This window comes from Onychostoma macrolepis, chromosome 17, assembly GCF_012432095.1.
Source record: "Onychostoma macrolepis isolate SWU-2019 chromosome 17, ASM1243209v1, whole genome shotgun sequence".
Classification (NCBI taxonomy): Eukaryota; Metazoa; Chordata; class Actinopteri; order Cypriniformes; family Cyprinidae; genus Onychostoma; species Onychostoma macrolepis.
In genome coordinates, this window is record NC_081171.1 from 4866542 (window position 1) to 4889884 (window position 23343).

The window sequence follows — 23343 nt, forward strand, 5'->3', positions numbered from 1 at the left end:
CGGTTCCCATTTTTATTAGTATTATTTTTTTTCTCCATACCAAGGAAGTCAATGGGGACCAGCAACTGTTTGGTTACCCACATTCTTCAAAAATAACTTTTGTGTTCAGCACAAGAAAGAAACAGTTTTGGAACAAACATTACATTTTGAGATATAAACTGAAATCTGTCCCCGCTATAAACCCCCCCCCACATTGACTGGAGAAGTAATAGAATTTAACAGGTCAAATGTGGCAGAAACCCTGTACGAAGTGTACACTAGTTAATGAAGCATGCGTGCATTGTTTTAGCAGGTTCTGTGTTGCTAAACAACTCTCCATGACATTCTAGCAGCTTGTAGTTTGACTTGTATGCTTTGGTTTTTCAAAATAACCTTTCAGGGTTAATGTGTAGTCTAAAAAGTTATAATTTAAATAGCAAATAGACAAGGATAGACAATGAATTTGCTATTGCAACATCCTTACATAAAACAAACAGCTGCAATGAGCATTTCTCATATAAGCATGTGTAGTTAGTATGTAGGAAATCACACGTTTTGTTTTGTTTCGAAGTTTTATAATAGTTTCATAGTTGGACATTCAAAACACTTAGGTTTTCAATATCACCAAGTTTGGTCTCCACCTTATATATCAAATATACCATAGTGTAGCAGAACTATCACATAATTTAAAAAAGAAAATAAAACATGAGGATGTGAGAAGGACCGGACACAAATACAGAAGATGAAGAGATGAAAACGGGGAAAAACAAAGCCAGTTAACTGGTTATATTAGCACTGCAAAAACACTCCACAGATCTCTCTTAATGTTCACTTTGGTCTACATCAAGTCTTTGAATGTGATGACAGAGTTTTGGAAACCGAGAGAAAAAAAAACATGCACTGAAAAATCTGTGGCAGACATTTTACAAAAGACAAACGACACGCACAAATACACAACTGAAAGAGTGAACGGACCACATTGAAAAGAGAGCTGAAATAATGTTCCCTTCCCAAAAGGGCATGAAATCTCATCCAACGGACACAGTAAACTGACACATGCCTCTTTTTCTTTGCAGCGTTCGTGTTTGCAGTGCAGTTCAAAGATGGGACAACAAGAAATGACAATGTAAGTGGAAAAGCATTCATTTCTATGTCTCACAAACTATTATTCAGATAAATACAGAAAATCTGTTAGAAATCGAGTTAAAATGTCCACTTGCGTTCTCCTCGTAACGACCAGGTGAGGAACGACGGCTTTATTTAGAAAAGCAATCGTCACAGTCATATGTGTGATTCGTAGATAACGCTCGTTTTCAAACGTGTGTAGTGAATTATGTTTTAGTAATCTCAGTCTAGTCACGCTACACAAATAGAAATAGACATCTGCGTCGGTTCTGTTACAAACTGAACCAGACGTTTTAAAAAGGGTGCTTAAATTGCTGCAATTTACCTATTTAAATATCTTTTTCTCTCCTACTCCTTCCTCCTCTTTTTCTTAAATCACTACAAGCATTGCAACAGCAAATTAAAAACAACACAAACGAAAGCAAAGAACATACTCTGTATAGACAAATACAATCATGATTGCATTCCTTTATTTTGCAACAAACCCAAATTAATTGTCGTATTAGGGACAAAAAACAAAAAGGAAAGCTCGGGTTTGTCGTTCGGGCGGGTGGGGGCTAGAGGTGTGTGTTTGTGTGTTTCTGTGTGTCGGGGGAACGCAAGAGGGCCGTGTTGTAGTGTCAAGTAACGCCAACTGTTCTTCACTCGTCTTCGTCCTCCTCTTCCTCCTCTCCGTCAGAGAGAGTTGGACAAGCGGCGAGCTGCCGGTAACCGTCCAGCCACTTCTCCACCATCTGAGTGACAAGTGGGTGGTTCCGCCTCCTGGAGCTCTTCTGCATGGCCACCAGAACCCCGCCCTCCGTAACACAGCAGTCCATCCACTGCCGCAGCATCCGCTCCTGCTGCTCCTCCGTCCCCATCTGATGGACACGCACAGTAACCAATCACAGAACACGTCAACAACAGCTTACGAAAACATGCATTTTCCATTCAATACAGAAAGGTGGCGATTAAAACACTTATGCCAAATACATTTTTTCTTGGCAGCATAAAGAGTATGGTGTTGAACTTTCTAAAGAAATATTCAGATTATAGAATGAATTGTTTGACATCAAAAAGTAGATGCACTTATTATTTAATGATTAAGATAAGACACTACAGGCAACACCATTGTTTTTTCATACACTGGTCAATTACGAGATTTTGGGCTATTTTGCTTCCATAATTGTCCTCTTTCAGACTAGAGGAAAAAGCATCCAACATACACATTTAAGTGTTTATTTTATTACACTTTTGCCTCTGTAGATTTAAATGAAAATCAGTGCTAGTTTATTATCACTTAGGGACTATTGTAGATTTTATTCATATTTTGAATTCATTTTTATTTTTGTGTTTTACATTTTCATTTTTAGTATTTTTGTTGTGCATTTTTGACATTTTTAGTAGTTATTTTGGTAACACTTTACAATAAGGTTCCATTTGTTAACATTAGTTAACAAACTAACAATGAAAAATTATTTTAAAGCATTTATTAATATTATTAACCTTGATTCCAACATTTAAATCAAAAGATTCTATTAATGTTATTTAATGGACCTGAGCTAACATGGACTAACAATGAACAGTTGTATTTTTAATAACTAATGTCAACTAAGATTAATTGCTGCTGTAACAAATGTATTGCTTATTGTTAATGTTAGTTAATGCATTAAATAAAGTTAACAAATGAAACCTTATTGTAAGGTGTTACCGTTTTTTTAATGTGTCCGTATAGTTTATATTAATTTTTATTTCAGTTTTAGTCATTTTAGTACATCAAGTTACACAAAATTAAAAAAAGAAATGTTTTTCTATATCATTTTATTCCAGTAAATGTTTATTTAAAGTAAAAAATTTTGTATGGTTTTAGTTTTAAATGTAGTTTTCATTAACTGTAAAAAACGTTTTCTGAAATTTCTAATTCAGTAGCACTTATACACACCAAACGTTACAGTTTATTCCTATATATATTCTGAAGATTTTTACAAAAGGGTTTGTTTATATATCATTCATATGATTTATATAACATTTTATTCCTAAAAAGTGATAAAAATGTTTTTTTTTGTCTGTTGACAATATTTTCAGATTATTTATAGAGTGATAAAAAGAGATATCCAAAATATCCCCTCTCTAAAAACCTTTAATATGTCAACAAAATGAAACAATTTGGGCTTTATCAAAGATTCAGATTTTTGTTCTGGAAATGTATGCAAATTAGCACATATTTAATTAGTTAATGCATCATTTACATATTTAAACAACATTTTAGAAAACTTGGGTAACACTTTATTTTAAGGTGTCATAATACAGAGTAATTACTAGTTAAGTACTTAGTAGTAGCTGTTGTACTTACATGAAACAAAATGTACTTACCATGTAACTAAGTTATAGAACAGCCTGTAATTACAGTTTGTAATTATGTAGATTTAATAGGCAGCTACTGTTACACATATGACCGAGTCTGTTACACAGCTACTTGTGTAACCAAAAGATTGTTACATATGTGTTGCAGACTTTATACGACGTAATTATAAATGTAAGTACACAGGCATAAGCTACTTAAAATAAAGTGTATCAAGATTGTACTTAAGTGTACAAGTAGCTGTGTAACAGACTCGGTCATGTGTGTAAAAGTAGCTGCCTATTACATCTACAAAATTACAAACTGTAATTACAGGCTGTTCTATAACTTAGTTACATGTTATGTACAGTTTGTTTCATGTAAGTACAACAGCTACTACTAAGTACTTAACTAGTAATTACTCTGTATTATGACACCTTAAAATAAAGTGTTACCAAAACTTGTAATGCAAAACAATTGTCAATGTATTATGATTAATCAACTATCTGTTGGTTAAATGTTTTACCTTATTCACCTGTGATGTCTTAAATAGAAAATGGCTACAAAACAACCCAGCCTCCACACAAAATAAAAAATTTTTTTCCACACTGCAAATTCAGTCATAGTGTAAACAGGCCTTAAACCCTCATAAATATTCATGCTCTAGAGTGTCTTGATGTCAGCAGAGCTGTTCTCACCTCTTGTGCTGACAGAAAGTGAATGTGCAACAGCTTTCGTTCGCTGTCAACCAGCGGTAGGAAAGTGACCGTGACATCGTCGTCTGTGTTCAAGTTGGCGCCCGCTCCTCGATTATCGTAGCCATCGTTCTCCATGGCAACCAAGGCGGAAAAGTGTCCGCGCGTATAACCCAGGGCGATAGGGCTCTTCCAGCAGAAACTCTGCTCCCATAATAGAGGCAGGTATACACCTACAAGATAACAGCCAAAGCAAACAGTAATTACAGAAACTCTGTGTGACTGACCCTAAAAACCAACACTGCGTTTGAAGTCAGCAGAGTGTTGACAGAGATATATGGATTGTTTCTGCTGGCTGTTTTGTCATTATAGTAGCAATAACAGCCTGTCAGCGGCAGATATAATAGATCACACATTTCTTGGCTGATGATGGCCAAACAGCCCAGAGAATAATGCTAATGTGCTTACACTAATCATCCCTGTAAGTACTGATAAAAGGAATATAATCGTTAGATATATGCGGTGACAAGCTCTTTATAATTAAATCAACACTTCGGCCAAGTCAATTATTCGGAGGAGATTTGGCCATTTGTTGCCTTTTTAGATTTAGATTTTTTGTAGCTGACAGCTGCACCTATTTTTGCGATTTACGGAAACAGAAGAATAAACCATATATTCTGTATTATGTGTTAATTTCTAACCTTGCTTGCATAAAAACCTTTTGTGTAAATGTATGAAACATTTGGAAAAACATTTGGTCTCAAAAATTTGGGATTGGTAAGATTTTTTTAAGAAGTCTCTTTTGCTCGCCAGCAGAAGAACAGCATTAATTTGATTAAAAATTCTGTAAAAACTGTGTATTATTATAATAATAAAAAAAAAATTATATATATATATATATATATATATATTTTTTTTTTTTTTATTATTATTATTTTTTTCCAAATAGAATTTATTCCTGTGATGTCAAAGCTGAATTTTCAGCAGCAATTACTCCAGTCTTCAGCGTCACATGATCCTTCAGAAATCATTCTAATAAGAGCTCAAGAAACTTTTTATTATCATGTTGAAAATAATTAAAAAAACTCATGCCACTTATTATTTTTGTGGAAACAGTGATACACATTTTTCAGGATGACTAAAAAAAAATTCTATATATTATTATGAATGATATATTATACAATAAAACTTACTGACTTTTGAACAGTAGTGCATATGTTTCTATGTCTATATACAGTAGATAGTGATCATAGGTCAATCTTCTAGATAAGAGAAACAGCCATTGCAAAACAAGCAAACCAAATAAAACTGAAATATCTACACATTAGTGTAGCACTCTTAAACACAGCTCACCCTGAAAGCGCGTGTATCCCAGCGTCTCTCCTCTAAAGCTCTTGTAATATTTCACACCGTACACTATGATAGGCCTCCGAAGGATGTGTGCCAAGACAAACACATGCGTCTGCTCTAAACTCGCACCCGGCTGCAGGAAGATGATACAAGAACATAGAGACAGAGAGAGAGAGAGAGAGAGAGCAAGAGAACCACAATAAAATGTTAAAACAACTTGTTTGTTTTACTAGGGAAACCTCCATGCTATGTTTCCCAAACTCATCTGAATATTTCATTATAAAACAAATGATTCAACATGAAACAGCATATGCAACTCATTTTACTGTCATAATTTGACATACTTATATTCAATGATCCATTCAAAGCAGCCAAAAAGAAAAACTGTTTAGAGTTGGAGTAAATGGTTACATCTTGATGAAAGCATATGAAGAAAAACATTTTGTTTCTTTGGAATAACACGCATTGATGAATCATTCACAATAAGAAAAATGTGTATTCTGAAAGTAAATAAAGTCATGTTGGTTTTGATGCCATGTTGACTTTACGCACAATGACACTGTCAAAATCTTCCATAGATCTGTATGGTAACAACCAACTAATGGAAACAGCGCTATAAAAAGTGCTCATCGCTCACAATGCTCAGACATCTGTTCAGCCCTCATCCTCTCGGGTGGGATGTGCGTCTGCATGTGTGTTTCTGTATGAGTCAACTGCATCTCAGTAGGTGGTGAAATACGAATGTTTTCTCATCTGGTGACTTACCTGACTGGCTAATGACAGTATAAAGGCCCAGTCCTCCTGCCACTGCTCCTCCCGCAGAGAAAAATGCAAACCAAAGCTCTGGGAATACCAGGACTCCCACTCTTTCCAGCGTGTGTAGAACCTGGAAAACACATGCATTATATCTGTGATAAAATCCACAAATGCAATGACACTGTTGTTATCTTTGCTTGATTGCATCTGGGTTTATTCACATCAATGACTAGATTTGCTAAAGAATACGTGCGGTGCCACCCTAGCAAAACAATACTAGGGTGTTCTGGGTTGTTAACATGACTCAGGGTCATTACAGTTAACTAAAACAGTTTCTGCAGGTTTTATGAAGGTAAATTTAAGAATTTGTACGACCTTTTTAAGACCAAGTAAAGTAAATTTAAAGAATAAATTGAATGGAAGACAATACACCAATAAAGTCTCTAAATGTAAACGTCTTGAGCTAGCATCACCATTACTTTTTAATGTATTTTACCAAAAAAAAAGCTTATGCCTTGAATACCTCTGCTCTCCCAAACAGTCAATTATAATAATAACTTTTACTGTAACTTCACACTGCAAAAAAGTTTTGTTCTTCCTCAGTATTTTTGTCTTGTTTTACAGTTCAAATGTCTAAAGATTCTTCAATCAAGATACATTTACTTGAGAAGCAAAAGAACTGGTCTAGTTTTATGTGAAATTGATCAAAATGAAGCGAGTTTATGATTAAAACAAAAACAAATATCTGCCAACGGCCTCAGACAAATGGAAAAAACAGGTTTTCACACCCCATTGATTTGTTCTTCTTTAAAGCATAAACTCATTTAATTTTGTTCAATTTCTCAGAAAACAAGACTTCATATATTCAATTTGCATCTCAAGTAAATGTATCTCAATTTAAGAATGTTTAGATATTTGTATCGTAAAACAAAGCAAAAATACTGGGGAAGATTAATTTTTTGCAGTGTATGCAACATTTAATTGCCATGTCTTTATGAATTTCGGCTTTTGGCTCCAATTTAAGCCCTTTAAGGCATTAATTTGTGAAAACATTAATAATTATTAGAAGATAAGACTAATTAAGACCTTTTTAAGAGCTGCAGAACCCTTTCATAAAATAAACTTTGACTTAAATACAATAAAATATTTGGTCCCACTTTATATTAGGTGGCCTTAACTACTATGTACTTACATCAAAAAAATAAGTACAATGTACTTATTCTGTTCAAACTGTATTGAAACACACTATTGCTGCTATTGAGGTGGGATACGGGTAAGGTTAGGGACAGGTTTGGTGGTATGGGTAGGTTTAAGGTGTAAGGGATGGGTCAACAGTGTAATTCTAAATGTAATTACAGAAATTAATTACAGATGTAATTACATATAGGTATTTTTAAAAATATAAGTACAATGTAAAAACATGTATGTACACAATAAGTGCATTGTACCAAATGATTAATTCAAATGTAAGTACATAGTAGTTAAGGCCACCTAATATAAAGTGGGACCAAATATTTTTTAAAAACTTATCTTATTTCAGCTAGTTGCCAATGTAACATTTTCATTTAGTGTAACTTGATGTACTAAAATGACAAACTAAAATTGAAATTAAAATGATTAAAAACTATACAAATATACTTAGAAATTAATAGAAATGGCAAAACACAACAAAATTACTAAAAGTTGAACCTAAATTAAAATATATTATATATATTAAAATAAAAATGAATTCAAAGTATTAATAAAAACTCTAATAGTATCTAAATACTATTATATATATATATACACATATATCTCAAAATTCATGTGTTATTCTATTAATGTCCAGTCTTACCAGTGAGAGCAGTCGTGTAAGCTATCGTTGAGGCTTTTTCTCAGGACAGAGTCTTTGTCGTAAATCCCCCACGTGGCCTGTAACACTGAATCCAGAAGGCAATCTCCAGCGGTTCGGTTCCACAGAGCATACAGTCGGCTGTCCAGACGCGTGCCCAGCTCTAGAGACCAGTTAATGATGGGAGACTCCTCTTCCAGCTCTGAGCACCAGAATAAATCAGTTTCTCAATGCGTTTCTTTGCACATCCAATGATAAATTTTGTTACTTCTAGCTGCACGCTGCTCTTCAGGGATGCAACAGAAATAGACCAGCTAAGGCATTTTCTAGATCAGATTCTTCTCAACTGGTGGGTCGCGACCCAAAAACAGGCCACAGGCTTGTTCTGATACTAAATGCAAATAACAAAATTCAACTAACTGTATAATTGGGACAGGAAAATCAAATAGGCTGATTAATTTTTTAAAAGGTGGGACAAAATGCCTCCCATATCTTTTGATGTAGATTTCAAAGGCTGTGCCCCTAAACTTGGCACAATTTTACTGTTAGCTTGGTAGAAGCTAGTTATATCAGATGTCAACGTGGACAGGTTGAGTGACATTTTCCAAAACTATGAACACAATTATGCAAGGTAAAAGAAAATACAGCCCCTATGCATTAAATACAGGTTTACTGTATTAAGTACTGTATTACCGACCACAGTTTACCATCAAAACATCCATTGTCCTGAAGTAAAACTAGTTGAGGAACTCAATGTTTTAATGTGCTGCCAATTATTTTCTGGTTTGAAGTATAAAATAAATGCTAAAAAAAAAAAAAGTCACGTCACCTTTTTGTACATCTCGATCCAGGACCTCGTCAAACAGTTTTTCTTGAACATTTGGGGGAAGGTCTTCAATATCTACAAAATAAAAAAAATAAAAAATAGAAAAGTGGATTTTTCTTCCACTTCTACACAATGTTCATTACAACGTATATATCACGTCATATTTCAGGTCACTTTTTGCATAAATACATTTCACACCCTATTTATTTATGTATACTCACTTTCATGAGGGTTATTATAGCTAGCTAAAACCATAAAAATATTTCATTATTTGAAATAAAAAAAATAAAAACTTCATTCTTAAATTAGTTTAACATGATGTAATTTAAAAAAATTATAATAATAATAAAAGTAACAGCTTTAACCTAAATTAAAATGAAAACAGAAAATATAATTATAAACTAATTCAAAATAACAATAAAAAATATTATATAAAAACGATATTGGTTTTCATTATGCTTATATTTATTGGTTGCAACATTTCATGATATATTCAATTATTTCCTGATATTTTATGTTTACATTTACATTTTATGTCAAGGTGTATTTCAATTCATATTTCATGATGTTTTACTTTTTTTTTTTTTTCATATTTCATGATGTTTTACATGAGACTTATTTGGTGTGAAAATCACATTTCATTCTTACATGAAAAAAAATGTATTTCATGCCTTTTATGTGTTTATGCTTATATTCCATTATACTTTTATTTACAGCAAGATTCTGTGGTTTATTTAATAATTTCATTATATATTTAGTTATTTAATTTAGTATGATATGTCCCTTCATAATAATGAACTAAACTGTAATGTTTTTGGTAGCAAGAAACCTTGATTAACATCTTTTAAGATTTTAAGGAAAAAGTTTAAATCAGTGTTATTTTAGTATCATCAGTATTTTCTTTTCTTTTATATTTTATATCTTTATTTTAATTTAGTTGAAGTTTATTTTATTTCAAGAAACAGAAACTGTTTCATGGTTTCAGTTTGAGTTAACTTTAATATCCCTGGTTGAAATATCACACACAATCAGCCCACTTGGAATAGGTTTTTTTTTTTAGACTTATGTGGTCTGAATGTGGCAGAAGGGAAATTTTTGTCTTTAGAAAATGTGAGTGATCACCTGCTGGTAATGTGAAGGTGACGAGGTCAGTGAAGAAGTAACAGGGAAACTCTCCTTTACGCCTGTGAAGTGCTGCTGCCACCTCTCTGCGGATCTGTTCTGTTAACTCAGGACACACCAGAGCCGGTATACACTTCGCCGTCTGCTGAGACACCTGAAGTACATTCACAAATATAGAATCATTTTACAATCACATTGTGAGACGACTTCTCTCCGTTTATGCATGTAAAACTCTGACCTCCGTGAGCAGCACCGCGAGCATGTCTTGTCTTTGGAAGCGGATGGCCAGATGCACCAGAGTAAAACCAGCATCGAACGCAGACGGACGGTTGAGAATCCGCACTTCGTCTGCGGTCAGCTGACGTGCGATATCACCGCTGGATGACTTGTATGCCTCCACGGCGGCCAGATCCCCCTCCACTACACCTGATGAAAGCATGCGTTACATATGAGTGGGTTGACTTCCTCTTTCACAGCTCTTTGAAGTTGCAGTATAAATTTCAAATTCAGTTCCCATCAGACCTATAGGAGCTATAGGTATTTCCCAGAAGACAGCGATGCTGCTTTAGAGATCAATGATTTCATACGCTGATGCAAGAAAGCAGATCGCTAACAGAAGTGTTCCCTAGTAGCAAAGCCCACGAGACAAAATCTGTCAGTTTGCATCAAACCATGCGCATGCAAACCATCTCCCACAGGCTTAGTGATGAAAATAAAGGTTTGATACCAGCTGATATCAAAAGATTCAGCTTTGAATTTCAGCTTCACATTGCAATAAAACATGCCAATCAAATAGTGAGCCAAAGGGAAAAGATATTGTATAAAGTCCCAAAAGTGATGTGTACACAAAGTCACAGCTGATCATTTACGTAACACTTTATAACAAGGTCAACACTGGTAAACTACATTAGTTATCATTAACTACCTTTAACAATGAAACATACTAATAGAGAATTAATTAATCATAGCTATTGCTCATTTAACTACTTTTTAAAAGCAAACGTTGTATGTTAACATTAGTTAATGCATTAACATGGACAACTGTATTTTTATTATTTAACATTTTCAAAGATTATTAAATGCTGTAATAATATATTACCCATTGTTAGTTTCATGTTAGCTATTGGATTATTGTTCAGAAATTCGATCTTGTTGTAAAGTGTTACTATAATGCATTTAAGAAATGTGATATTTATTTTTAAAGCAAATTAATACTTTTATTTAGCAAGAACACATTAAATTGACCAAAAGTACCGGTAAACATTTATAATTCTACAAAAGATTTCAAATAAATACTGTTTTTTTAAACTTCCTATTTAAAAATTCCTGAAAAAAGTATCACAAAAATATGAAGCAGCACAACTGTATTCAACATCTAAAATAATAAGAAATGCTTCTTGAGCAGCAAATCAGCATATTAAAATGATTTCTGAAGGATCATGAGACACTGAAGACTCGAGTAATAATGCTGAATAATTTCATTTTAAAATTACAAAAGAAAACATTTATATTAAATTGTAATAATATTTCTGATCAAACAAATGCAGCTTTGGTGAGATTTCTTAAAAAACCCCCCAAAAAAATAAAAACATCTCACCGACCTTTTGAACAGTAGTGTATGAAGCAAAACATTTCACTTAAAGATGTTTGTTAGGTTTAAAATGATATATATAAAAATTTTAAAGTATCTGAACATGTTCTTAGTTAATGTGATGAACTACACTCTGCTTCTGACTTCATACATCCGCTAAAAAACCCCACCAAAACACCAGCTGACTAAAAGACATTAAGAAAAACTGATGTGAAGTTAGTGAGGAGAAAAGCTCCTGCAGCATCTGAGTGCAGATATTACAGACACTCAATCTAATGCAATGACATTTTTAAAATGCATTTTAAGTGTCCAAATACATTTCAGAGAAACTGTATCTGGCACTAATGGAGTTCATTTCTCACCAGCGCAGGCGTTCAGGAAGAGCCAGTCGCTTCTCCGCATCCTGTTCCGAATCTGTTTGAGTTTTTTAAAGTCCGCCTCCTGCTCGTTATCGCTGCCCACCGCTCCCGACGCCAGCTCGATCTTCACCTCCGCCTGCCCTTTGCACGTAGGTGGAGAGAGTTTCCTCTGCCTGCCCCTGCTCCCCCCCCCTCCCCCCGCTGTCCTCAGATTATCCCGCTCCTGCTCGTTCACTATCGACGGGGACGTAGCGCTCTCCGCCTCCGAATCCTGCTGAGGCACCTCGGGCGAACCGCTGGGTTTAGGGTGGTCACAAACCACACACCTCAGACTCTTTGGCCAGTTCTCATAGGTGCAAGCCGAGCACTGCCAACGCTGCGCATGCATGTTGAGCCGATTCCGGTCGTTATACTCCTCGCACGGATCCGAGGTGACCGGAGTAGGTCTGGACCCCGAGTCCGAGGTCTGTGGGGCTTCAGACGGACTGAGCGGGCCGTGTTGGGAGCCCTGCTGCCTCTGACTGAGGCACTGTGTGCAGCGGATTGCGCGGGGCCAGTTCAGATAGGTGCACATGTGGCAGGACCATTTGCTGCTGGTCTCTGGCAGCTCGTCGGCGATCCGCACCCGAGGCCGGGCGCTGGAGTCAGGGCAGATGAGCTGGGTGGTGCAGAGCTGGGGGTCCAGGCTGGAGCTGCTCTTGAAGGGTTCCTCGGTGATGATGGGCGCGTTGTGCCTTTGGGCCCGACACATGGTGCATTTGATGGCGGACGGCCAGTTCTCGTAGGTGCAGTACTCGCAGCTCCACTTCAAGCCAAAATCTGTCATCCTCGCTTGTGCCGGTCACCGCAGCTGATCGCCCCCCCCCTCCCTCCCGCCCGCCGGTCCTCCGTTCTTCACCTGCTTTCACTCGCTCACGCTCACAGCGCCTCCAGCTTCTCCTGCAATAGTCACAGACAGGCAAAGTTTAGTTCATGCTGGGGAAAGAGCTATACAGATCGACAATAAAAATGATGTTGATATACTGTGGGATTCTCCCAGAGTAAAATTACTCTAAACTATTACCATTTTTTATTCCAAATATATAAAATACGTGTTTTAAACAAATACATTTTTTTTTTTTTTTAAAGAAATTAAAATTTTTATCCAGCAAGGATGCATTAAACTGATCAAATGTGACAGTGAATACTTTTACACTGTTACAAATTATATCAGCATATGATCAATATAATTTCAATTTATTATTAGAATTTTTTAAGTATTATTTTAAAAGAAATTAATACTTTTATTCAGCAAGGACATATTCAATTAATCAAAAGTGACAGTAAAGACATTTTTTTAAATGTCTATATTTCACAATACTACTCTTTTTACTTTAACTGTACCGACCACAAACTTAAATTTAATTTAACTTTGATTGAATTTTAGAACACTATTTAGCTTGTCCCCTTTCGCTATAATTTGATTTAATCTACAAGTTGAGGAAAAACCTGATGATTCATGTAATGCAGCAAGGTTTGAGAATGTTCCAAGAGCATCTTGTGCTTCAGTGGACCTTTTGTACAAAGGACTTACATGGTCGATGTCACAAATTTGCTTACATTTGATTAGTGACCTAGAAATAGTACAGGCTATTTTTACATTTACCATTTTCTTTAATTGTCAAAATTCGAAATTCAAGATTTTCAGTGTGACCTTCATTTTTTTGGATGCCACTACAATACAGTCACTTACAACTTAATACAATAGTTTTTCTGAAGTACCAGGTAAATATCATAGCATAAGAATATGGCGATCACTTTTAAGTACTATAGTAAATACAAAATACCACTGCATTACCATCTGATACCATTGACAAAAAGCATAAAGGGTTGGCAAAATGAACATAGCATTGAAATCAGCATAAATCACAATGAGTCCTGATAGCATAAGTGACAGTGCATGTATATTCTGTGCTTTTCTCCATGTCTTTTTACACAGTAACAGTAACAGTAACTCTTTGTTATGTCTTTTCATTCACACGTTTCTCCCTCTTTTTGTGAATGATCTTAATCTTTCCATTTGCTACTGTAATAAAAAAAGCACAATACAATTTATTTTGAAAGGCTTTTTAAGCCAGAAGTTGTTCAGGACTCTGGATTATTCCTGACAGTCCAAACAGGTGAGCAATGACAGAGATGAATCCAGCTCACTGGGGCAAACGGTCACATCCTTTGACCTACATTCCAACACTCTCATTTGGTTATTGGACTAGATTTTGGTTATTAACATTTGTTTAAAAAAAGAGACGATTTTTTTCACGATGGCCTAGTTTTTCCCCTGACTATGGTGGTAACATGGTACAGTGATGTTATATACAGACGGTAATAGTGTGGTACTGAATGATTCACATACCACAAAATTTACATGATATTTCAAAGTATGTCAAAGAATACCATGGTATCACCACGGTATGTATACATATATATGGAATAAAACAAACAATCAAGCCTGTTTCTGAAGACAAATTAATGTATAATCAAAAACAAACCATTACATGTACTGTAGTTTGAAGTATCATATATTTTGGTACATATATATGATAATTACTTATAAAAAAACATTAAACATTTAAAAATTTACGACAATATAGGTTTTGCCTTACGAAAGTAGGTTCAATGTTTTGAAGGGTCATATGTCAGTTTGGATAAAGAGCTGTCAAACTGCTGGACGCGCCTTTGACACCGCTAAAATGTCGTTTAGTTATCTCAGTAGTTTTTGATATAGCTCTTCTTACATGACTGGAAACCGGACTATAATAATATAACGGGCGCTGGAAATGGAATGCGAGAAGCATTTCCGCCGCTACAATGTATAAAGTTCAAATGTATACAGCTCAAATGTATCCAGCACGAACTCTGCGCTGATACACTGTAAACACTCTCGGCTCGCTTCGGAATTCCACACCAAGGTGTCGATTTTACCCGAACTACAACAACACCATAAAAGAGGTCCGCTGTTTGTATCTGCACTGTAAATAAACACAGCTACAGCTACTTCAGCTCAGACTGTACACTGTCTACTGGCATTTTCACTTCCTTAAATTACAAATAAATACATAAATAAATATTTAAAAAAAAAAAAAAAAAATACGCGAGCATTTTAGGAAACTAAAAAAATAAGGTGCATTAATTTACCCTGTTGCATATAGTGTTACAGTGATTTCCCCCCACCCCCACAGAAATATCAAGGCCCTTACCTGTCTTTGCCCTCCACACTTCAGTTTGCAAACACTACTGTTCCCGAGTTCGCCCTTCTGCAAACCGAACGTCTGTCCTACCGAAACCCAATCCGATCGGGTCCAAATCCAGCTCAGCACCGACAATCTACCGCGACAGCAGAGCGATCCTGCGACCGAACACCCATGTTATTTCTTTCCCTTCCTATGAAACCCCAAGCACCACCGCGATCTTCGGATCAAAGCGGGTTTTAGTGGGTTTTAAACACCGGAATTCCCATTTCTGTTGCCGATGTGACTGGCTCTAATGGCGGCGGCACAGGAGCGGGGGGTAAACCAAAATAAACCTACTCCGGAGATACTGGTAGGAGGGATATCACCTGGATCAGCGGGCACATATGATTGGCTCTCGCTCCGTAAACACCCTGGAAACCAATGAGGGCGCATTTCTTTCGTTAAAGGGCTTCACGGCATACTTCCTTCATAAGCAATAACAATCAGGAAACCGTAGCTCTCGGTCCGCCATGTTGGCGCTAAGAATATCAGGGGTGGAATATTAGCTTTCACTCTGGAATGGAGCCAAAATGGAGTGTGTTTCGTGTGTTCAGCTCCACTGCCAAGGCCAGGGGGGATGATGTCATCGTTTCAGAAAGATCTACCGCAGCATCATCTGCAGTGACATAAGGGCAGTTTTTCAATGAAAACAAAAATAAAAGACTTGACAATATAGCTCCAGGGCCGTTAGATTGTTCTGCGTGTAACTCTTTTATGTCAAAACAATAAATGAAAGGCTAGCTCAGTGGGTTAGGAGTGGGACTCTTTTATTATTATGATTTTTTAAATCAATGTATTCGTTTTATGAAGTGAAGACTTTGCATTAGAATATATATATATATATATATATATATATATATATATATATATATATAAGTATAATTTCTTCCAAAATTTTTGATATCTTCTGATTATTTTTATTATTTTTGTGTTTTTTTCATATTTCTTTTTTTTTTAGTGAACATTCAGTCTGTTATAATTTAGGTTTTGGTTAGTCATGATCAGTGAAACTACACCCTTTTGTCAGCTGATTTTCATGTTTCGATCGATTAAGCAGAAGAGACGAATAAATAGCCTGTTTAGTTGCATCAGAAGTAAAGCGCAACTTTGTCGCCATCCAGTGGTTTCATAAACTAATGCAAATGTTTGATGACACACTCGTTTACTTTTTTATATCTAAAATGAAAATTCCATCCAAGAATCAAAAGTAAAACAAAATGATATTATATTTATATTCTTATTTCATATTACCTATATTTACATGTTTATTTACACATGAATATATAGTTATATTGGTATATATTATATCTGCGTTGTAACATTATTTTTACGACTAGTAAATGTTAAACATACTATTCAAGTTTAGCTCCAAATAATAATTTACTTAAACATATGTCGTTATTTACTGATAATCTTTCTCTTTCAAATAGCATCGGTCACATGACACCTCGAGTTCTAGGTAGTGCCTCCACGTCGCTCTGATTGGCTGATTACACTGTCAACGCCATAAAGCCCGCCTATCAAGTTTGTACTTTAGAAGGTGCCTGTCTCGCAACGGGCGTGAAGGCGTCTAACGTGGTTAAAATGGTTGGATTATTTAGGATGTTAACAGTTTATTCACCCAGTCATCTTCTCTGTTGGTCATACCCGAATCGAAATGAAATTTAAATGAGTTGTAACTCGAAATTACCTGTGAATGAGCCAGTTGTAACCGGGTAAATCAAGGCTGCACCTGCCACCGTTAATACACACCTGTGGTGCTGTGTTTACCGAGGAGTTGGTGTCTAATGATGTGAAAACAAGGTGACTAATAATAATAATAATAATAGTCCAACAGTTAATGGCAATAAAAATACAAAATAGGCCTAGCCTATTTTTGTTACTGTATTATTTGGTTAGGCATAATTATTTGATTTAGTGTTGAAATGTTACAAATATTACGCATAAACCTGATGATATATATATTTTTTTTGTTCATTGTAAACTTTTTTTTTTATCAACTTTATGTTTTTTTTTTTTTTACACACAACATCATAACATCCATTCAAAAAACAAACAAAAAAAAAAAACGGACATATAATCAATACATTAAAGAGTCCAGTTAAAAGGAAGAGAGAGAGGGAGGGAAAAAAAGAAAAAAAAACAAGTCATTCCTTTATATAAGCAGTATGTTAAAGAAAAAACACTGCCAAGCATCAATAGTAGAGGGCTTGGCCCCATTAATTCACTATTAAGTCACTATTTTCAGGAGGCTATGGATCCAATATGTTTTCCACACATGTGCGGTGTAAACCAGTTCTGTATTATTGTCTTCTTCGCAGCCGTAAAACCAGCAAACAACATTCTCTTTTGTATTAAGCTTATACAGAGACCAGAATCATCATTAAGAAGACATAAACCTGGGTTAGCAAAACCTGATGATATTTTGATATAAAACAATAATATAAAACAACAAATCATATAAACAGCCATATTAAATATTATTTTCCTATTTATTGTGTAAAGTACTGTTCCGTATGCCTTTAACTGTTTAAATATCGAATATTATCATCCGATACCGTCACTTAACCATGCTTCTACACAGTAGTTTTAGTAGGGAGAGAGAGAAAAAAAGTCTATTTTGAAAGGGGTAAGAGGAAACAAGTGAGATTTTAATGTTTTAAAGGAACTTGTGAAGTTACAATATACAAAATCTGTATATGTTCCTGTAAATGACACCCCTCTCTCTCTGATGTAGTGCATCTGCTTTCACAGTTCTGCTTCCTCTCTCATCTGTAGCCACACCCACCGGGGCCCCACAGCGGAGCACCACCCCTCTCCAGCCAATGGCAGCGCAGCACGGCCGCTCCATCACTCCTCAGTTTCCAAGGTAACTGGGCTGCTCTCCTGAAAGGCGCTACATCATCAGCATCCGTCCAGCTAGGGCTGCTCGAGGCAGGCAGCCCTGCAGTGGATCGTATAGCAGGCACCTCCCTCACACACCGCACTGGATGGAAAAATGGAGTAGAGAGTGTTATGGTGAGTACCCGGCTTCTGTCTTCTGCTGCTATGGGCTGCTGCATTTCTTATTTATTTGAATAATAAAGGCAGGGGACATTTGAACATGAATCAGATATGATACTAGCAAGAGGGTTTACTCCATCTGAAGGCAAATTGTGGAGAGAGGCAGCATTGTTGAAGTGACCTGCATAGGAAGGACCTGACGCATGCACAAATGCTATTCACAAGGGGGGCCAAACATACATCGGAGCCTTTTAAAGCCTGGAGGGGGATTGTTTTCTTTTTTGAACTATTGCTATTTCTGTCTGTAAGGTTGGGAATGTGAGCATGTCAGTGTTTATTCTCCACCCTCCTTACACTGAAGCGTGGCCCAGTGTTTTCAGCTCAATAGCCCTGCATGTTTGTTTGTGTTAAGCACGTTTCTAGGCGAATAGCTCCTCTGGTGTATGTCTGTCTTTATGATGCTGCAGGGTTTAACGGTGCATGTGGTCCGGCGGGCACGCCTGTGTCATTGCTTGGTCATGGTTCTCTATCCTTTAGACGCTGCCTCGTCACCTTGGGCCCAAACACACCCTGGAAAGGTGGCGTTGCATGACAGATGCTCTGAGATATTAGAATGCTTTTGCTTTCTTCTTGATAAGGGATAAGGCCGCATGTGTGCGTCCTAAGGTGTGGTGTTGCACCACAGGCTTAGAATTAGCATTCATGTTTAACGTGGCCAAGTTAACTTGGTGGAAAGGGGAATTTGACTTTAAATGGAAAAGTAAACATGCTATGTATGTCAAGTTCTCATCATATGACAATGTACATAACAATATATACATATGATTCGCTATGTGGGACAACATTGTATATAGTAAAATTCTATTGTTTTTAAGGTAATACCATATTATCAGCATATCGTTTAAAAACTGAAATGTTAATTTTGAGGTACTTGGAAATAAATGTTTTTTGCTTTGATGACATCAGCATTCTAGCTGGTATGGAATCTGATTATCATGTTACCGAGGATGATTAGATTTTTTTATATTAAAAAATAAATAAAAAAAATAAGAAAACAGCAACATGCACTAACATTTGAACTAAAATTGAAACTAAAACCGAAAACAAAAAATATTCAAAATATTAATAAAAGCTATAAATATAAACATTATTTATTAAATCTAATAGTATGTCAGTAACACTAATACACATAGAATGGATTGTTTAATTCTATTATGCATTATCTGTCTATCTATCTATCTATCTATCTATCTATCTATCTATCTATCTATCTATCTATCTATCTATCTATCTATCTATCTATCTATCTATCTATCTATCTATCTGTCTATCTGTCTATCTGTCTGTCTGTCTGTCTGTCTGTCTGTCTGTCCGTCCGTCTATCTATCTATCTATCTATCTATCTATCTATCTATCTATCTATCTATCTATCTATCTATCTATCTATCTATCTAGCTTTTGTTTATTATCAAAATGTTTTATTTATATATTTATATATATAGAGATAAATATATTTATTTGAATAATTATTTGTAAAAATATGTATTTATATTTTACCCTAATGAAACAATCTCTAAATAGACTAAAATGGTAAACATATGCATTGTGAATATTGTAATAAGAATAATTTAGCTTATTGCTAGCTTATTTAAGCACTTCTCTTACGTGTGACCTAGATATTATTGAAATGTAAAATAAATAAATAAATAATTTTTCCAAACAAAAGTGTATGTTGGTCAAACCAATTATTGACCTGTCTTGATATAATAAATAATGCTATGTACTATATTCCCAGTTTATGTAATCGTGTAGGTGTAGAATCGGTAGGTAGTAATAAATTACATTTTAGGTGGGGAAACAACTGAAAGGGAAGAATTAATGTAATAAATGCAGTAGATATAATGGATTTAAGTCTGTTGAAGTACTGACTTTTGATTATTTAATTTTTGTCCTTATGGTATGCTTGTTTGTGTCTAGAAGTTTCTTAAATCTTCTAGGATAACTGTGTATTTGAGTTGTGTAGCTTTAGGCACTGTTGCAGTTGGGTTTTGGGAAGTGATTCCTCTGTGATCCACCCCTCCCTCTCCCTCGAGATCCCTGTTTTATTATGGTGATGAGGGTTTGTGCTTAGGCAGGGTTAGACGCTTGTCTGTGTCTGTGTTTGAGTGTGGAAGGCAGGGGTTGGGTGGCGAACAGAGCCCTCTTTTCCACAGCATTGACCAGTTATATAGACCAAGAAAATTCTGTATAGCTATCTGCTTTTGTTGCACTGCAAGCCCTGAACACAAAAATGCTCTCTAAGCTTGTTATGACAGGGACCAGTTGACCCAGAATACTAGTGTTGGGTGAGATCTGTGATCTTGAGAGCTGAGAGCACAGCTAGGGCCTTTAGCAGGGTGTGAAATTAGCACAAGCATGCTGAAAATGTTGTATAGTTTAGCAAACCTGTGCAGGGTAGCATGCTTTCATGGCAGATTCTGTTTCTTTAAATGTCCTGACATTGTAAAGTGTAAATAAGCTTTTTAAGTGCCGAACCCAAATGCAATTTAAGCCTGACGTGAACTACGGTTTGTTTGTATTTGAAAGCTGTTGTAAATAATGATATATTGTAGGCTTTTTCTAGCTTGGTAATTTCCCATTTGAACACAATTTGCAGTCAGTCTGTCTCTGTATCATGTCCGCTCACTTCTGTCATCATTCAAACATAATGAGAGCAGCTGTCATCTAACATCACCACCCAGGGTGTGGCAGCAGCCGCTCGGGTAATTATTCTCTGTGAGATTTGAAATATATTTAATAATGCTTTTAAAAAAATGCTTACGTTGAATTTATCTCCCTTAGGGTTGTTAAATGTTTCAATGATAACGAACAGTAGCGGAAAACTGTACTGAATGCAAATCAGTAATTCATCAGTAATGTTTCCAATATAAAGCGCTTTTCAGCAATGCTGTGATATTAGCAAGGTTGTATTTGATTTTAATGTGTGTTTGATGAAAAATGAAAATGTGTTGAAAATGTACTGTGGCCATCCAAGATTTGGAGAAATTGCTCACCAATGGATCCTCTGCAGTGAATGGGAAAACTATCCACATAATCCACATAAATTCTGTCCTTCAATTAATGTCTTGTACAGTAAAAAGCTGTGCATTTGTAATAAACAAATCCATCATTAAGATGTTTTTGATTTGTAAATTACAGCCCCGAATCTTTTTGAGCTACAAACATGCACGATTGTTTATTTATTTATTTTATTTAATTGTTTATTTAACAGGGACAATGGACAGTCAAAGACTGCCCCAGAATTAGCTACAGAGCTAAATTTCATCTGCTGTCCCTGAGCAGGACAAAAACATTAACGTAATAGCATGTACAAATACCCCCCCCCTTCAATTTAAAAGATAAGAAGTATAATCCCCCGCATAGAAAGTACAATCCAAGTTACTACAAGATATAAATAAACAAAACATCACCCTATAATAAAAAATCTACAAAATTAAGACCCTCCAAAGTTGTGTAACCCTTTCAAAACACGAGAATATTCAGTGATCGCAAACCTGACTCATCTTTAATCATATTTTCAAATGCAACTAACTTTTCAAAGGTAAATCTCTGTCTAATATTATTTGGTAAATTATTCCAGTTTTTAATAGCTCTTACAGAAAAAGCTGAATGACCAAATCACTCTAAACTCTAAACTGCGCTGCACACAATCACCTTTTGATGAAGCTCTTGTTGGTCTCATATTTTCAGTATGTGAAGAAACAAATGCTTTCAGTGGTGGGTGCAAGGTTATTAACAATTTTGTACATTAAACAACAATTTTAAACGTAACAAAATTGTCAAAAGTAAAAAAAACAATGATGATATCTGTTAGGTTTCTTATCCAATACTTTTGAAGCACATTTATATAAAGTAGTAGATTTTCCTGCTTGTGACCATGAAGTAATACAATAGGAAAAATTAGAAAAGATCAAAGAATGCAAAAAGATTATTTGTATCTGGTGGATGATAAAATTGTCAAGACTTGCACTGAAGGAGAGACCCGAGCCTAGAGAGCAGAATATTGAATTGCCAGTGAGCAACCACCTAACAACTATCCAGAACACCTTAGCCACTGCATAGCAGCATGTTGGCAACCAGCCACAATACTGTGGCTCTCAACCAGGGACCAAGGTCATGAAAATTTAAAATATCCTAATATATATATATATATATATATATATATATATATATATATATATACGACCGCTCAAAAGTTTGAGATCAGTACGATTTTTAAAGAGGTGTCTTATGCTCATTAAAACTGCATTTATTTGATCAAAAATACAGTAAAAAATTATGATTTAAAATAGCGTTTTTCTATATTAATATACTTTAAAATATAATTTACTCCTGTGATGGCAAAGCTGAATTTTCAGCATCATTATTCTTATTATTAGTCTTTAGTGTTACATGATCCTTCAGAAATCATGCAATATGCTGATTTATTACCATGTTGGAAACAGTTGTGCTGCTTAATATATATATATTTTTTTTTTTGGAACCTGTGATACTTTTTCAGGGTTCTTTGATGAATAAAAAGTGAAAAAAACTGCATAATTCAAAATATAAATCTCCATAGAAATCAAAACAGAAATGCACTCAACTGTTGCAGCTTTCCTTATGTACCGGAGGGGAAGGTTTTTCAGACTCTTAGACTACACTACACTGTAGCAAAAATAGTGCATAATATAAGTGTATAGTGTATAGGACCATTGTTCTAGAATCATGGTGGTATAAGCAAGCGCCACTCATTTGTTTAGGTTTTTATATATATATATATATATATATATATATATATATATATATATATATATATATAAAAATCTAGTCTACTTAGTCTAGTCTACACATTTTATATACACTGTAAAATTTTTGTGTGGTATTTACTTTGAAAATATTTGCACAAATTGTAGTAAATGTCAAAAATAATTATGTTAAGCAATACATTGAATTAAACATTTTGATGTTAAATGTTTTTAATAGGTTAAATATTTGTTGAAGCTGGTCAACTGGGATGGTAGACTTTTAAATATCGTTTTTCCTTTGTGGGGTTCAGGAGGCTCAGGTTGCCATGG

The 23343-nt window shown here is 35.3% G+C and overlaps 2 protein-coding genes across 3 annotated transcripts in view; one reads left to right on the plus strand and one right to left on the minus strand.

Moving 5' to 3' along the window:
* Nucleotides 1-1557: 1557 nt before the first annotated feature.
* Nucleotides 1558-15685, minus strand: zranb1b (zinc finger, RAN-binding domain containing 1b). Its single transcript, XM_058750101.1, has 10 exons — nt 15191-15685; nt 11958-12893; nt 10243-10430; nt 10005-10158; nt 8886-8957; nt 8060-8258; nt 6235-6355; nt 5473-5602; nt 4123-4352; nt 1558-1964 (listed from the first exon to the last, which is right to left on the minus strand). Exons 2-10 carry the CDS (start codon nt 12778-12780, stop codon nt 1746-1748), a joined length of 2136 nt encoding a protein of 711 aa, XP_058606084.1. The 5' UTR covers nt 12781-12893; nt 15191-15685; the 3' UTR covers nt 1558-1745.
* A 1090-nt stretch (nt 15686-16775) lies between these two features.
* akap6 (A kinase (PRKA) anchor protein 6) overlaps nt 16776-23343 on the plus strand; it is a 154898-nt gene continuing 148330 nt past the window's right edge. For both annotated transcript variants that reach the window (XM_058749067.1, XM_058749069.1), the window contains exons 1-2: nt 16776-17026; nt 18002-18241. The gene's annotated coding sequence lies outside the window, so the exon portion shown is untranslated. The remainder of the gene's footprint in view (nt 17027-18001; nt 18242-23343) is intronic.